At 48.0% G+C, this 17127-nt stretch overlaps 1 protein-coding gene across 1 annotated transcript; it reads right to left on the bottom strand.

Moving 5' to 3' along the window:
- Nucleotides 1–2941: 2941 nt before the first annotated feature.
- Nucleotides 2942–13733, bottom strand: URAD (ureidoimidazoline (2-oxo-4-hydroxy-4-carboxy-5-) decarboxylase). Its single transcript, XM_038573392.1, has 2 exons — nt 13471–13733; nt 2942–4156 (listed from the first exon to the last, which is right to left on the bottom strand). Exons 1-2 carry the CDS (start codon nt 13652–13654, stop codon nt 3810–3812), a joined length of 531 nt encoding a protein of 176 aa, XP_038429320.1. The 5' UTR covers nt 13655–13733; the 3' UTR covers nt 2942–3809.
- Nucleotides 13734–17127: the final 3394 nt, after the last annotated feature.

Here is a 17127-nt window from a genome sequence, read left to right as displayed (position 1 = left end):
CTGAGGGAAGGGGCTCAGATAAAGTTCAGTTCTCCTTGAATCACTGGGCCCACTGGGAAGCTTCTCTCCCTGGAGGGGAGTCAGGGGACTTACTGTCTATGTAGCACTTCCACTTTATAGTGGAGAAATCCGAGGTTCAGAGAGGTCAGGTGACTTTCCCAAGGTCACACAGCTAGCTGTTCCAGTCACTAAAACTAAATGAGCTACTATAGGTGCATTCTTTGCAACCTGTAGGACTCTGTACAGATGTTAATTATTACTGAGGCTGCTGGTGCCACCCTGGAAACACAAAACCAACTAGTTGATTCCCGGAATCCAAACTCCCCATTCCCCTCCTCCTCACCCCCCTAAATAGTACCAGAACAATCAGGTTCTGTTATTGCCACAGTTCTGACTACTTTCTGCATCCTATTTATTTCTCTTTTTCGCAGACACCTGCTAACTGCTGTTTATTAGTTTATTGAATGGCGAATTTTCCATAAATTCCATCCCATATTTTTTGCCAGTTACCAAAGAAGGTATCCATCCACTCCTGTCCAACAGTAAATACTTTTTGAAAAGAGCTATTTTTTAAAATTTTTATTTATTTATGATAGTCACACACAGAGAGAGAGAGAGGCAGAGACACAGGCAGAGGGAGAAGCAGGCTCCATGCACCGGGAGCCCGATGTGGGATTCGATCCCGGGTCTCCAGGATCGCGCCCTGGGCCAAAGGCAGGTGCCAAACCGCTGCGCCACCCAGGGATCCCGAAAAGAGCTATTTTTGAATTGGAACTGATATCCTAAGGCTGATCCCTGGAAATGTGTGAAATTTAAGATGAGTAAAGAAATTTATATAAAGAAATTGTGTTGTCTTTGCCCCCCCCTTCCCTTACTTCCCAGGACAGTGTCCGTGTACATCTTTTGGACACCTAGACCAAAAAGCTGGCTTCTTTGGGCAAATAAAAGGAGGCCCCCCATTCAGCTTCTTGATTACACACGTGAATACCAAGCTCGAATTGGGCTCGTGAATTCCTAGCGGGAGCGCTCTCGGGTCTTTTTTGCTCCTTTTTGCTCCGAGCACCAGCTGGGTTGGGCTTGGCCGTTTTAAGAGGGAAGTGAAATGTGGCGAGAGAGTCCCCCCCACCTGGGAAACAGGTGTGCTTGGAAGGCCTGAAGGGCTAGGGAAACTGAATTCAGCTCCCGTCTTTCCACTATTTTTAGTATTGCTATTGTGGGCTGTGTGTGTGTGTGTGTGTGTGTGTGTTTTAACGAATTAGTATGTAAAGTATTAAATTATCCACCTTAGAATCCGTGCCAACCACTTCTGGGACCCCAGATACTTGCTGGGCGCTCGGGCCACCACATTGCCTTGGCCGGTGCACACAGAGGACCCAGACTGTCGCCGCCCGTCTCCGCGGTCCAGGTTTGTCTCCCGCATGCGGCGCACCGGAGCGCGGAAAGGAGAAACATCTCTGCCAGGCCATGGCCAGCAGGAGCCCAGGGCGCGTTGCTGTGTGAGCCAAGATGTGGCCACAGAAAACTGCCCTCCCAGTCCTTGGCAGCCACAGGTGACCCTCCTGCGAAAGAACTGCCTCCGCCTCTTTGCTCCTACTGGAGAAAAAAGCAGGAGCTGCCAGTGGTTTTTGCCAGGGCCTCTAGCCAGCCCGGCGCCCAGGACCCGCGTCCTGCGCCTGCCCGTGAGGCTACAAGAACTCAGGAGCCTTGGGAAGAGGCAGTGCTCGGCCAGTTCTTCCTCCCCTTCCACGTCCCAGCTCCTGTGAGGGGGCGGATCCAGCGCCTTCCCCCACCTTACCTCCTCCTGCAGAAATAAACAATTTTGGACAAGCTTTGAAATGTAACTGTGACTGAGGACACCCAGGTCGTGCCTGAGAGGTCCAGATCTCCTGTACGCTCAGTCTAAAATTACAGCTGGAAGTCTTCCCTGGGAAAGCCTGGCTATCTTAGGTTGAGCACATTTACACGGAGGGTCCAGACTCTGCAATGGGGGCTCATTTAGCTCAGCTGGACTCATCCTAGGGTTGGACAGGGTCGCTTGAATATAGTAGATCAATGTGAGTCTCAGGCCCAGCCTGTGGCACTTGTATCCCAGGCCGGAAAACTGAGTCAAGCAGCGGATTTCTCGTGTGTGTCAGTAAAAGCCCCAAGTTACCCGGGCTAAAGTGAATGGGGGAGTGTCTAGCCCCAGGCCTGATGAGGCCCACCCTGGCCTTGGGGTCTTAGAGCACAGGAACCGAGTCTTCAATGTGCCTTTGTAGTGTGCACCTGGTCTTCTTGCATCCCGAGGAAGCATCTGGCACAGGCCCAGGCAGAGGAGGCCCTGGCATTAGTCTACAGGGATGTTGGTAGCCACAGCTCACTTCCCTGGCACTCCACCTGGCCCTTCACCCGCTTCTGGCCTTCTCCCTTACCACTAGCACAGAATGCCTGTGAGGTGGGAATGGGATGGAGATTCCTTGATTAAAATACCTGGTGTGGCCAGAGTGTGAATCCAGCCTCCAACCCAAGGCATGCTTTTTAGGAAAACAAGGTTTTCTTGCTGCTTGTTGCTGCTGCTACTCTGGATCTGGGTTGGTCACTAATAGAGATTCCAATCTTCAAAATGGCCAGATTCTGCCTTCACCTCTTCCCGTTTTGTATCGAGGAGGATGAATGTGGCTTGTTTCTCCTCTGCCACCAGAAACTTAAGGAGGACCCTTTAGGACCTGAACGATAGACCTTCCAGTGTGGGGGGATGACAGAGAGCGTGTGTGATGAGCTCCTTCTGCATGAGTGGGCATTCTGGCCCTCAGTGCAGACAGCTCTGGAACCCCAGAATGGCCTTAGGCCAGAAGGATTTCAATGTGCGCCATTTCCCCCTATTACCTGCTTTATCAGCGAGGTGGAAGGTGGTTCTCATCTTCACCTGGGGAGGCCAGGATACCCAGCAGTACTCAGTGAGTATTATTAAATTATTATTTATTTCATTTTTAACTTTTTAATGATCTAATGCCCCCCCGGGGGGGGGGGACGACAGCCTGGAGTTCTGACAATCCAACTCTAAAGGCCCGATCTCTGGGAGAGTCCCAAGGTGAGGGGCGACCTGTTGGAGGGTCCCAGAGGCCGCCGGCTCCCGACTTTCAGGCTCGTCCACCTTGGAGACACCCCCACTCCCTACCCTCTCTCAAGAGCGACTAAGGCAGCTACTCCGCCTGCCCCCACGACGCCTCCCCAATGTTGGCCCACCTCGAGGCTCCCTCCCGCCCAGCGACCCCCACCCGCGGCTTCCCCGCCTGGGGAGGATCCAAACCAGTACTTTGCTTTTCTCGCTCGGGCTCCGGCTCCCGTAGGCGCCCCAGAATGAGAAAACTACGTCTTCTCACATGTAAAGGTCGGGCACAGCAAATGAGGTGGGAGAAGAAAAAACAGACAAACCGCAGTGGCATAAAAAGATTCCTTTTCTGAAAAGAAAAAAAAAAAAAGGATTCCTTTTCTGGCCTTTTTTTTTTTTTTTTTTTTTTTTTTTGCTTTGCAGCCGGGCTTAGCAGGAGAGGATGCGGAGCCAGAGAGGCGAGCTGGATGCGGGCTTTGGAATCCACAACGGCTGGTGGCGTCAACGGGCCGCAAAAGGAGTGAAGAATTGAAGCTGGATAAACCGGGGGCAGACACGAACCTGTGTATTTGGCAAAGCGTGTGCATGTGGGTGGATGGACAAAAGGGCACGATGGCCCCAGTCCTCCCCTCCCTTTGTGCGCGTGGGGACGCCGTTCCGGGCCTGCGCCCCTCGCTCCCAGCGCGTGCGACCGGCGCGGGGGCCGGGCCCGCGGCCGCTACAGTCGGGCCGGGTGGGCGCCCAGGAGGTCGGCGAGTCGCAGGTGGCCGATCTTCTTCACCTCGGCCAGGGCGGTGCGCAGCTCCTGCGCGGGCGGACAGCGCAGCCGGCGCGCCAGCTCGCGGGGCACGGCCGCCCGGTGGCTCCGACGCGCGGCGAGCACGAAGGGGAAGCCGAAGCGCGCGCGGTACTGCGCGTTGAGCTCCGCCAGCCGGAGCCGCTCGTCCGCGTCCAGGCTCGTCAGGCCCGCGCCGCTCTGCTCCCGCCGAGACTCGGCGCTGAGCGTGCCCTGCTGCAGCTCGCGGCCCGCCAGGTCCGGGTGGCAGCGCAGGATGCCCTCTCGGCCTGCGGGGAAGCACAGACGGCGGCGGGACTCGTCAGCGCGCCCGGGGAGGGCGCAGGGCCGCGCGCCCTCCCGCCCCGCCCGGGGAGGCCTCCAGGGGGCGGCGGGGGTGCCCACTGCCCTCGCCCTCCGGCCCAGCTTCGGCGGCCTCGGCCTGGACCCAGGGGCGGGGCGGGAAGTGACAAGTTTGTCCTTTGAGACCTTGGGGCAAGAAGAGCGGAGGGGAGAGGCCGCTGGGCCTCGGAATTTACGACTTGCTCGGGAGGGAGCAGGGACGCGATAAGGAGACCGAGCGTTTCGTATCTTTTCAAAGTCCTTTGCTCTCAAGGGGGCTTTGATGTCGGAGAGGGCCGGACGCGAGGGCCTGAAGACTTCCTGCAAAAGCCACGGAATGGGTTTCGTTCTGTTCCGTAGGAGAGGGGCGGGGAGGGGAGGGGAGGGCCGGGGGGCGGGGGGCGGGGGAGAACATCCACGGGGCTTGCCAAATAAATGTCCAGGATTTTGTGATCCTAAGTGTGAGTTTTGCGCTTCTGGAATCAAGCATCCGAAGAGCCGTCCAGATGATTAACTGCAAAGAAACCCATTTCCAGCAGGAATTCCACAGCCCTTTAAAGGAAAGTGGCTTTCCTCCTTTTAGGAAAGAAGCACCCACTCACCACCCACCCTGTCTGAGATTCATTCCCCTGCTCCAACAAGTAGGTTCCAAAGACATCACGGAGAATAACTTGGAGTTTTCCTGGAAGGTAACCTCTCAATCTCCCAGGCCTAAAATTGGAACCCCCTGGTGTGATACCTGAGATTTTAAATCCTAACCCAAGGAGTTTCCCTGAGCCCTGGCCAACCATTTTGCTTAGCTCTCTAAAGAGAGAATTCAAATCCTCAAGACTGGGCAAGATTTCAGATATGGTAAGCAGACTGCCGTAATCTGTACAATGAGGGTAATGACACCTGACTTGCTGAGTAGCTGTGAGGATTAGAGACAATTCATTTCCCTAAAACACAGTGCCTAATGTCAGCAAACATCCAATAAACAGCCATTATTATTAGTCGTTGTAAACATTGTAACTGGACTGTGGTGCAGCTGGGAGCATCCGACTGTGGCCCTGGGAATAGTCAGGAGCTCTGCTGGAAAGGGACATCATTTAAATCTGCTTTAGTTATAACATAAACCTCCCAGCATTCAAACCTTGTAGTTTCTGCCCAATTAAAGGATGTTGGGGATGGTACCATCTAATGCATAGACCGTGGCTGGGGGAGGGGGGTGAACAAGGGGGTAGGGTGGGTGAACATCTAAATTTAAGAGAGTTGGGGAGCCCCCGTGGCTCAGTGGTTTAGCACCACCTTCAGCCGGGGGGTGCATCCTGGAGGTCCGGGATCGAGTCTCATATCGGGCTCCCTGCTTGGAGCCTGCTTCTCCCTCTGCCTGTGTCTCTGCCTCTCTCTCCTTCCATGTGTCTCATGAATAAATAAATAAAATCTTAAAAAAAATAAATTTAAGAGAGCATTCAAGTGGGGCTCCTGGCTGGCTCAGTGATTGAGCGCCTGCGGTTCGGCTCAGGTCTGGATCCCAGGGTCCTGTGTAGAGTCCCACATCAGGCTCCCTACAGGGAGCCTGCTTCTCCCTCTGCCTGTGTCTCTGCCTCTTTCTTTCGGTGTCTCTCATGAATAAATAAATAAGTAAAATCTTTTAAAAAAGAGAGAGTATTCAGTGAAGGTTCGGTTTAGATTAGGTGACCTGCCCAAAGTCACTTAGCTTGTAGCTCAAATGACAGGCAACTTGGGGGAACTGGCTGCTCTTCGAGGGTTAAGGAGTGCTTAGTTAAACGAAACTCGTGTCACCAATTCTTCCACCTGTGTAACACATTATTTTAGATCCCCTCTCATGTGCATGTCCCTGGGGCGTTGGAAACACTAGGTGATTCTTTTCCTGCGGCTGGTCAGGGTGGGTGAAAATGAAGGTGCTGAATTCCCTACCTGCACTCCCCTCCAACCCCTGGCCCTGGAGGCTGGCGGTGCCCCTGGAGCCCCTACCACACCAAATCTATTCCGCACCCACGCGCGCAAGCCCTGGGCCCTCAAACAGCTGGCTGGGGAATGGGGAAACCGAGTCCTGGGCGACTCTACAGGTCTGGACAGAGGGCTCACCTTGGCGCCTCCTCCTTGCATATTCAGGTTTTCAAAGCGATCTGTAGGCAAGGGGGGCTGAGACCGGTCTTCTCAAAGACTCCCTCTCTCTCAGCTTCCCTTCCCCCCTTGTTTCTTATTCTCTAGAGGCCCAGCTTGAGCTTAGGGGAAGTAGTAAGCTATTGGTGGGTGGCGCTGGGGGGGAGGGTTGGGGGGGGTGTCCATCCCCCTAGGGCCCCCAGCAGACTCCTCTAGTTGACTGCAGAGCAGGAAGGCCATGGTGCCCAGCGCTGGTCCCAGGTGTGCCAGACCTGCCTTGTTCCTCCTCGCTTTTGCACCTCACTTCCCACTCCCCTGGGTTCATCTCCCCTCTTGAAAACACCGCCTGGGGTTAATGTTTGCCCAGGATTGAGCCCTCGTTTTACTCTGTTTGTGGGGAGGAGAGAAGGAAGAGGAGAGAAGGGAGGCCCAGAGAAGGGCAGAGCAAAGAAAAGAAGAAAACACACACACACACACACACACACAGCTACAAATAAAAAGAAAAGTGCAGGGAGCCTGTTACAGGATGGTGGCTCAGAAAAAATAGAACCTGATCCCACCTGTCTGGCCAAAAACGCCCTCTTTATTGCCCCACACCACTGACCCCATGAGTATTACCAGGGGTGGCACTGAACCAGCCCCACTCGGGTGCAGCGCTAGCTAGGTCAGTGGAGGGACCTGCGGTTCACAAGACCACTTCAATGCTGTCTATTCTTCAGTCTTTCCTAAAATCCTACTGCCTGTGCCATTGGTATGACACATGTAGGGATGTAGGTGTAGATGCGTATTATTTGCTCTGACGACAAGTCATGAATCTTTGCATCCAGGAGAGTTCCTGGCACAGAGCTGACACTCTATCTCAACAGGAGAACAGGACAGACAACAGTGGCCACTGCAGAGTGGGCGATTGGCAAGAACCCTATTACAGCCCACCAGCCTCTTCTTTTCTTTGCTCAGTAGGAACTAGTGCGTTCTCCCGCATGGCACAATGGATCATCTGTCCCTTCTGTTGTGCTCTTGAAGCCAGCCCCTCTTTTCATCTCAAGACTACAGTTTCAAGCAGCCATTTCTCCCCCTACTCCCTGCACTCCTTTATCCTCATCAACACACAAACATGTCTTAGAATCACTCATCCCGTTGGCAAAATTAACACCCACTTTGATTCCCTCTTTTCTCTACTTTCTCCCTATATCTCTGCTCCTGCTTACAGCAAACTCCTCAAAGGAGTTGTCTACTTGGTGTTGCCTCCTTCCTCACCTCTATTTCAGGTTTGCTCTATCAAGATTTCAGCCCCACCTACCACACCTGTGTGCACTCATCAAAGTCATGGATGATGTTCATCAGATGTCTTGCCCAAGCCCAATGACCAGTGCTCTGTCGTCTTCTTCTTCAACCTCTTGAGAGAATGTCACATGGTTGTTCCTCTCCCCCTCTTAAAAGATGACCATCACTTGCATCCTTTCTCCACTGTTTCTTGCTTTGCCAGATCACTAACACTGAAGTACCCGGGGACTCAGTACTTACAACTCTTCCCTTCTCTATTTACACTGATGCCCAGATGTTCTCATTGGGTCCCATGTCTTTAAATGCCATCAGTTTTTTTTTTGGGGGGGGGGGGTTGCTGGTTTTTAAAGATTTTATCTATTTATTTGATAGAGAGGGACAGAATGAGGGGGGAGGGGCAAACAGAGAGAGAGAGAGAGAGAGAGAGAGAGAGAAGCAGACTCCCCGCTGAGCAGGGAGCCCTGATGCAGGAATGCCGTCAGTTTTTTGTGGACACCAAGATCCAGTTCAGCCTACAGTTTTCCACTGAGTTCCTTTGTTATGGTCCATATGGACACCAATATTTTCTTTTTTTTCTTTTTTCTTTTTTTTAAATTTTTATTTATTTATGATAGTCACAGAGAGAGAGAGAGAGAGAGAGAGGCAGAGACACAGGCAGAGGGAGAAGCAGGCTCCATGCACCGGGAGCCCGACGTGGGACTCGATCCCGGGTCTCCAGGATCGTGCCCTGGGCCAAAGGCAGGCGCTAAACCGCTGCGCCACCCAGGGATCCCATGGACACCAATATTTTCATTGGGTGATTACTAGGCACCTCAGACTTAACAAACTCCCATCTTGTCCTCTCAATTCTAAAGTTTTCCTCATCGTAGAAAATAGCACCACTACCCATCTAGTTACTCAGACTAAAAATTTAGGAGTTACCCTTAATTTTTCTTTGTTTTTGACCTTCCTTCCCCCCAAATCCATCCAAAAAACCTGTTGAGGGGCTCCTAGGCAGTAGACTCTGTTAAGCCTCCAACTCTCCGGGTCATGAGATCCAGCCAGAAGTTAGGCTCTACACTCATCCAGGAGTGTGCTTGAGACTCTTTGCCTCTCTCTTTGCCCTTCCCCCACCTCTCTCTCAAAAATAAATAAATAAATCTCTTTTTTGAAATAAATAAATCTTTTAAAAAAAATCTGTTGAATCTAACTCTAACATGTATTCTGAGAATCCAGTCGCATCTCTCCATCTCTCCTGCTCCAACCTTAGTCCAAATGAGCATCTGCCCTCACTATTACCACTACCACAGTCCCTCTACCTGACCTCTCTTTCCTTATATCTTTATATTTCACTATTCTCTGTGTACCAGGGCTTCCTGGTACAATTCCCAAATGCCAAAAATCTCAGGTTCCTTTTCTTAGATGGCTTTCTTCTAGATCTTAGACTGCTTTCTTCTCATCTTTTGGTTTTAAACGCAAATGTCACTTCCTAAGAAAGACCTCTTTGATTACATATTTTCTTCCAATAGTTTCTAGGACCTGAGATTATCCCATTTATTTATGTTAATCCTGTCTCTTTTGACTAGAATGTAAACTCATTGAAGGTAGGCATTTGTCTTGCTCTTTGCTCTATCCTCAATGCCTGCTACAATTCCTGGGGCATAGTGGACACTTGACCAACACGTCACTCTTAGAAAGGAGTGCTACATGTTTTTTGATTGAACACATTTTAATAGCCTCTTCTAAATACCTTATAGTCTCCAGTTCAGGGAATTATTAGTATTTTTTAAATTTATTCAACAACTATGTTCTGAAACAAGTAGTAAATAGTAAATTATGGCACTATCCAATTCTGAAATGTCACAAGGAGATGCGTGGGGGTTTTTTTTGCTCTTTGATTTTTATTTTATTATTTTTTTAAAAAATATTTTATTTATTTATTCTTGAGAGACACACAGAGAGAGGCAGAGACATAGGCAGAGGGAGAAGCAGGCTCCCTGAGGGGAGACCTATGCGGGACTCCATCCCAGGACCTTGGGATCATGGCATGAGCCCAAGGCAGACGCTCAACCACTGAGCCACCCACGTGCTCCTGCTCTTTGATTTTTAACACAAATCGGTACTGAATTGGTTGATTATTGGCTGTGTGTGTGTGTGTTTGTGTGTGTGTGTCTTCCCTTTACTTTTGCTGAGTTCCTTGCCCGGAAGTCAGAAACCGATTGGGTCAAAAGGGTATTTTGCTAATTAGTGCTGGAGTTGAATATTAATCCTAGACTGCCACCTACTGACCAATAGTCATCATAGCGCAACAGAACTGGATTGTCACCCTTGGTTTACTCTAGAAACAAGATTTTGTTTTTTGCTAATGGTAGAGGGTTTTCTTAGATCATGTATAAAACAAATCCTTGATCAGGTAGGTCACTATCCTGAACTTTTCTTTAAGGTGTCTTTTAGTCTTAGAAATCAGAGACTTCATGACACCCAGTTTGTTACCAACCATGCAAAGATTAAAGCTAGACTATTCAGTGAATCCCATTTTATTTGCTCATTTAAACAACCAAACAGGGATCCCTGGGTGGCGCAGCGGTTTAGCGCCTGCCTTTGGCCCAGGGCGCGATCCTGGAGACCGGGATCGAGTCCCACATCGGGCTCCCGGTGCATGGAGCCTGCTTCTCCTTCTGCCTGTGTCTCTGCCTCTCTCTCTCTCTCTCTCTCTCTCTCTGTGACTATCATAAATAAATTAAAAAATTAAAAAAAATGTTTAAACAACCAAACAAGGCAGCCCCGTGGCTCAGCGGTTTAGCGCCACCTTCAGCCCAGGGCCTGATCCTGGAGACCTGGGATCAAGTCCCACATCCGGCTCCCTGCATGGAGCCTGCTTCTCCCTCTGCCCGTGTCTCTGCCTCTCTCTCTCTCTCATGAATAAATAAATAAAATCTTTCAAAATAAATAAACAAGCAAACATAGGATCTGGGACACCAGGCACTACACTAATTGAGTAAATTAGTGAATGAATAGATGAAACCCCCTAGAAACTGTTTCTAGACTGTTCTGATTCTCTAAAAATGTTTCAAAAGCTGTTGGGTTGACTACCAGGGTTTTGAATCCCAGTTCTGCCACTTTCAAGCTGTGTGCTCTTAATCAAGTCATTTAATCTTTCTGTGCCTCAGTTTTTCATTTGTAAAATAGGTATAATATTTGTTTTATAAGATTATTATAAGGATTAAATGATTTGTCAAATGTAAATTGCTGAAAAAAGTGCCTGAAACACACCAGTAGTAACAGTTAAATACATGTTAGCTATTGCTATTATTAGTGGCATGTGTAACATCATCTTCATCATAGTTGTTGTGTTAGTTTGAAGGGATTAGATATAGTGTAACCACCCATACAGCACTGAAGCTTTGCTCCCAGCTGCCTAAGAGACTGTGGACAGAAAAGTAGGTTCCACCCACAGGGAGGTTCCTGTACGGAACAGTGTCTAGTGCAGAAGCAAACAACCCCTCAACTTTTTGTCCCACTAACCTGCCATTAAAGATACTCCAGGGGGGATCCCTGGGTGGCACAGCGGTTTAGCGCGCCTGCCTTCGGCCCAGGGCGTGATCCTGGAGACCCGGGATCGAATCCCACGTCGGGCTCCCGGTGCATGGAGCCTGCTCCTCCCTCTGCCTGTGTCTCTGCCTCTCTCTCTCTCTCTCTCTGTGACTATCATAAATAAAAAAAATAATAAAGATACTCCAGGTAAAACGTGTGGGGAATAGATACTAGAATCCATCATTTTTCAAAATCATTTTATGATCTCATCTTCTAAATCATTCAATTCTTATTAAGTCCTAGTATCCTATCTACCGAGTGATGTGGGGTTCTGACATGGGCCAGAATACTGAGTTAGGAGAGTTCCCTAACTGAGTTAGGAGAAGGATCAAGCACAAGCCTCAGGATGGAGGTATTGAATGCCAATCCCCAAATCCCACTTTGCTCAGGGTTGTGATGGATTTAACCTTCTTTTAAGATTTATTTATTTATTATGAGAATAAACATGTGAGAGAGGGAGAGACATAGGTAGAAGGGGAAGCAGGATACTTGTGGGGAGCCCAATGTGGAACTCAATCCAGGACCCCAGGATCACACCCTGACCTGAAGGCAGACGCTCAACCACTGAACCACCCAGGCATCCCTGATTAGATTTAACCTCAACTAGACCTTAACTAACCTTCACTAGAACCTCTGCTCAAGCTAATTGGAGTGCCTACTGGTGGGAAAGAAGACAGAAATAGGGAAGTTTTAATTTTGTGATCTAAGTTCCTGGCACAGTGAACCCTAAATAAATGTTGAATAACTGGATAAACCAGTGATGACTAGATTTAAACTATCCATGCAATACCTTCCTTTCCCAGCCCCACCACCCCTCAGCTATTGAGATAGACGACGGGATTCTCCCTTTTTTTTTTAAACTTGATATAGAAAATATGCCATTCATAAGGCATTCATACCCTTTAAAGATCCTTTCCCCTTTGGCCTAGAAAGCTTTCATCTGACCTGCATTTTCCTGGCAGACATTTTGAACATGGGCTCTGGTGGCTCCTTGCTCTTTCCAGCTCACTCTGCAGGCTGAGGCCTACAAGGGGAGCCCCTTTGCTCATCAAGCGGGGCTGACCATTCCTGGGAGTCATCAGTCACAAGGCTGTGCAGCCCCACTATTCCCTAAGCCCAGTGGCAGAGCTCAGAAAGGCCCCAGAAGTAGGCGACTGCCAACACGGTCCCGACATTTCTGTCACTTTGATTTTATAACACTCTGCTCCCTTCTTGCCTAAAATAATTAAAATGAATTCCTTATTTGGGAGACATTCATCTGACAATCAGAAAGAATTCCAAATGTCAAACTCTGGACAGATAAGCAAGAGTCTGTTTGTTGGCCTCGTAATGGAGAAAAGAGTGGCACTTCTTCCCCCCGCAACACACACACCAGATCTCTGTGGAAAGCCCCTCTCTGAAGGCAGCCCTGGCCCCTCACCTCCCTTCAGGCTTTTCTGAAGATATCAGGACAGCCCAGGAAGCAGCTCTGACTCTAACCTTCAGTGTCTGAATCCTTGTGAGGCTGTGAGTCACTTGGGGTTAGACTAAACCTCCAACTCCACCTCTCATCACCCCACACCCACAAGTGTCTCTTTTTCTCTCTCTACCCAGAGGAAATCAGCAATTTCTTTCCCTTTCTCCAGGGGAATTCCTTCAGATTTTTGTCTTTTCCCCTTCACTCCCTCAGGGAGTTGCTGATCTGAAAGTTTACTTTCCTCAGCAGTCCAGTCCTGACTGGCCCTTTCTGGTAAAAATGTCAGCCATTTGCTCTTTCCCTTGGGCTCCTGAGATATTCTGATACCGTGATGTCTCCTCTCTTGCATACGGGACATTCCCAAAGTGAACATACTTGGCTAAGAGAAGGTGGGCCCTTAGCCTGATCCTTGGCTTCTGAGTGGCTGTGAGGCCTGAGGAGACGAGTGCCTGTTTCTCTTTCTTCCTGACTTCATAGCTTTACTATTTAACAGTCACTTTACCTGAGCCACCATATGTCTCTTTAAAAATATATATATATTTTTTTTTAGGTAGGCTCCATACCCAGTGTAGAGCCCAATAAGGAGCTTGAACTCACGACTCTGAGATCAAAGCCTGAGCTGAGACCAACATACGTCTTGAATTCTACTTTTGGCCTAACACCCTGCAAGTGTCTGACTCCCATTAATTACATCTGAGGAAATTAAACCTTACAATAAAAATTTCCAGTTGGTATATCAATGATAAGCAGCTAGGCTAAAATCTTTAAAAGCATTTTGATGAGCATATTTGAAATCCCTTTGGAGAGACTCTCAGCGTCTCATGCTGAAGCCTTCCTTACCTGACTGGGGAAGGGCATCAATGAAGTCAAAAAAATGCTTCTCTAAATCTTCCAAGTTGGAGAATGGACGCTGGGACCAAACAGCAGCCGCGATCAGAGGACATCTCTCAATGACGTTCCCAAACACATCCACAAATTCTCCAAAGTCCATGGAGTTGACCTTCTCAATGTCCATTGCTTGCATTCACCCGGAGGCAGCGGAATGTCAGCTCCCCTCTCGAAAGTGAGCGAAGCTGACTCTACTCACCAGCTTATATTTGCTGAAGGCACAATCTGTTTTCTTTTTTTTTATGCAACATCAGCTTGGCATGTTTTGAATGCCTCTGGCAGAAGTAGGTCCACAATACTTGTGTAATGAGCAAACACAGGCTTAAAGTTCTAATCCAGGGAGTGGAGATGTCTACGTGGGAAATGTTTCCCAACAAACCGTTCCTGCAAAATCGGGACGGACCCTATTTCTCTGTGGGCATTGAAGCCAGAGAGACTTCTGGTGTCATTAACATTTTATGTCAGTGGTATCCCAGGAAGTTTTCTCTGGTAGCTCCAAGACAGGTCACAAGTCCACCCACATGGAATTTGATTTCTCATCTGCTGTTGCTGGAGAGGTGGTCAGGTGGTGTGTTTTGCCCTTTCTCTGTATTGCAGATGCTTAACACAATAGGTACTTCATAAATGCTCATTACACAGGATATGGTGTCTAAGAAATAATTCTACCCTGTTCTCAATTGTCTCCCAAATACCATTATGTGTAATTTTCTTCCTGAATCTATATACACCTATCTGAAGTCACCTTGCTTATTATATTTACGTCTTTGCATATCATCTATCAGCCCTAATTCCATGAGCCTGGAGACCTGTGTCTTGTTTGCTTCTGCGTCCTGGGTGTCTAGAACCGTGCCCACGGTAGGCACCCAATAAACACCATGCAGTGAATTAGTTGACCGAATGACCACATAGATTAAATCTATCACCCTAATACCTTTCATGTACACTCAAAACAAAAAGTATTGTGGAAGATAAAGTCAAAGAAAAGGAAAGGTTAAAATTTTAAAATAAAGAAATCACTGCTGTTTCCCTTTAGAAAAAAAATGCAAACTTATTTCTAAACGCCACACTAGCTACGTGTTTGCCTCCATCTGAGTCAAAACTCAAAGGTAGCACAACCACATTAGCGTTAGTAAGTCAGTTACATTTGTCACTGTGGTTTATGAGAGGCGGGTGACAGCAATGCCCTTGACAATCTATCAGCAAGCACAGATTTTGTCCTACCTCTGTTTGTAGACATTTGCCAGTCAAGGTCCCTTATGACTACCTGGCCCAAAAGGTCATGGTTGACAGAGTGGCCAAGACTTCATCTCTCGAAAAGAAGCTGATAAAACTTGCTTTTCAAGGAAGTCAATCCAATGCCAGAAGTACCACCGTTACTGGATTGTCTTTGCATGTGAAGGAAAATATGTAAGATTAACACGTATATATCATGTACCTATGTAAATGTGAAAGCACATTGAATCTTGTAGTGTGTACACAGTTTGGGACAGTAGAACACAGTGTGAAGAGCACGAACCCTGGTTAGTTCTGATCCTGGCTCTGCCACTATGATCCAACACTTGAAGAAGTATTGAACTTTCTGTTCTTCAGTTTCGTCTCTAAAATGAGGATAATAATGTATTTACCTTGTGGGATTTTGTGAAAGATTAGTAACTCTACAGACATACCTAAAATAGCTCCTTTACAGAGCACTACAGAGGTGTGGGCTAATATTTTCTGTGTCACTCTCAGAACCACAGAACTTTCTCCTTTTTCCTTTCTGCCATTGGAGTCTATTCTTGCCCATGCAGGCTTTACCGGGGATGCAGTTAACAGCCCAATATCCATTTCTTCCCTTCCTCCTAGAGGGCCCCACCACCCTGAGCCTTGACTCACTCTAGTGTGACCTGTGCAGTGTCTGCAACGTCCAAATAAGACTGTGGGTAGACAAGCCTGAGGGAGAGTCTGGCTGGATCCCCACCACTGGTCTGTCCAGGTTCCCCAGGCTTATTACCACCCTCTTCCCCAGACTCTGGGAAAAGAAAGGAGAACAGGAGCCAAGAGGAAGATCATCCTGGGTCCATGGTTCATGTCCCTCACCTCTATAGCATGACCCCTTACTGTTTCCTGCTTTTATCTCTCTCTGCACACTGAGGGTCTCCTACCCCCCACAAAGGAGCTCCTGCCTGGGGCTTGGAGCCTGGAGGTTCTCCATTCCTCTGAGAGCAGCAGGAGATAGACATCTGAATTTCTAAGTAGAGACTCCTTCCGCTCATGGCAATGCTGATACACAAGGGTAGGAAGGACCTCCCTAATGATATTACTACCTTTTTGGCACAGATCAGAGATAGACTCTTTTCTTTTACTATATCTAATGTGTAATAATGGAACTACAAATAACTTACTAACATATGAACCTTCAAGGCACAAAAAAATTGGGGCTCCTGGGTGGCTCAGTGGTTGAGCATCTATCTGCCTTTGGCTCAAGTCATGATCCCGGGGTCCTGGGATCAAGTCCCACACTCCCCCCGCAGGGAGCTTGCTTCTCCCTCTGCCTATGTCTCTGCCTTTCTTTCTGTGTCTCTCATGAATAAATAAATTTTAAAATCTTAAAAAAAAGACACACAAAAATTAAGGAATCATATAGTTGCAGACCTAGAAAAAATATTGATAACAACAACAAAATACAAATTACTAATGTGGAACTCAGCAGCTCATGCCACTAGGCTTAGCTCAGCACTCTGGGCTTCACGTCTGTTGACTCTCACCAATCAAATTAATCGAAGAAGTGACAGATGGTCAGAAGGTAAAGTAATTGTCAGCCAAGCAAAAAACTAATTTATTGAATAGTACACCACATAGAGGAGAGTTGCGGGATACACAAACTATGTATCAATAAAGCATTTTTAAAAGTGAAATGATATAAAGATGTAGCCTTATGATTTGTGTGACCATACCAGATAGAATTCTTATGTTCTGGTTGCTGAATATATTATATTTGATTTTCTTATAATTTTTCTCTTAAGAGACTTTCAGCTGAACACGGGGAATTTTTTTCTTTATGTAGGTAGGCTCCATGCCCAGCGTGGAGCCCAAACATGGGGCTTGAACTCACAACCCTGAGATCAAGATCTGGATGCTTAATCAACTGAGCCACCTAGGTGCCCCAACATAAAGAAAATTCTTCAATTGGCACAAATTTTTTCTTTCTTTCTTTCTTTCTTTCTTTCTTTCTTTCTTTCTTCTTTCTTTCTTTCTTTCTTTCGTTGAAATATTGATACATCTGCTCCTTTCAACTAGGAGCCCTTAACATGTCATGAATGGAGCTTTCATGGGAGTGTTTTCCTAATAAGATGCCAGATAAACAGATTGTTTTCCTTCATATACATTTTTAATATGAGGCTGATTGAGAGTCGGAACTCATATAATCTTGCCGTTACCAGACTACTTTCATTAGCTGAGGACTGAGCAAGAAGCACTGACAGGAGCCCAGACCTTGGGTGTGGCTGTGAGGAGGCCAAGGGTGTGGTTCCAGGCCAGGGCCACACTTAGGACCTGTTTAGTGTGTCTAAAGTGACTTCACCTTCCTAAACCTTGGTTTCATCGCCTGGTCAGACTGCCCAGAACAAC

Source organism: Canis lupus, chromosome 25 (genome assembly GCF_011100685.1).
Source record: "Canis lupus familiaris isolate Mischka breed German Shepherd chromosome 25, alternate assembly UU_Cfam_GSD_1.0, whole genome shotgun sequence".
Classification (NCBI taxonomy): Eukaryota; Metazoa; Chordata; class Mammalia; order Carnivora; family Canidae; genus Canis; species Canis lupus.
This window is presented reverse-complemented; position numbering and strand designations above follow the sequence as displayed.

Bases quoted from the DNA above. Each gene is read 5' to 3' on its own strand.
- URAD (XM_038573392.1), bottom strand. From the start codon at position 13,654: ATGCAAGCAATGGACATTGAGAAGGTCAACTCCATGGACTTTGGAGAA. The intron at 4,157-13,470 runs GTAAGGAAGGCT...GCTTCCCCGCAG, and splicing joins TGATGCCCTTCCCCAGTCAG to GCCGAGAGGGCATCCTGCGC.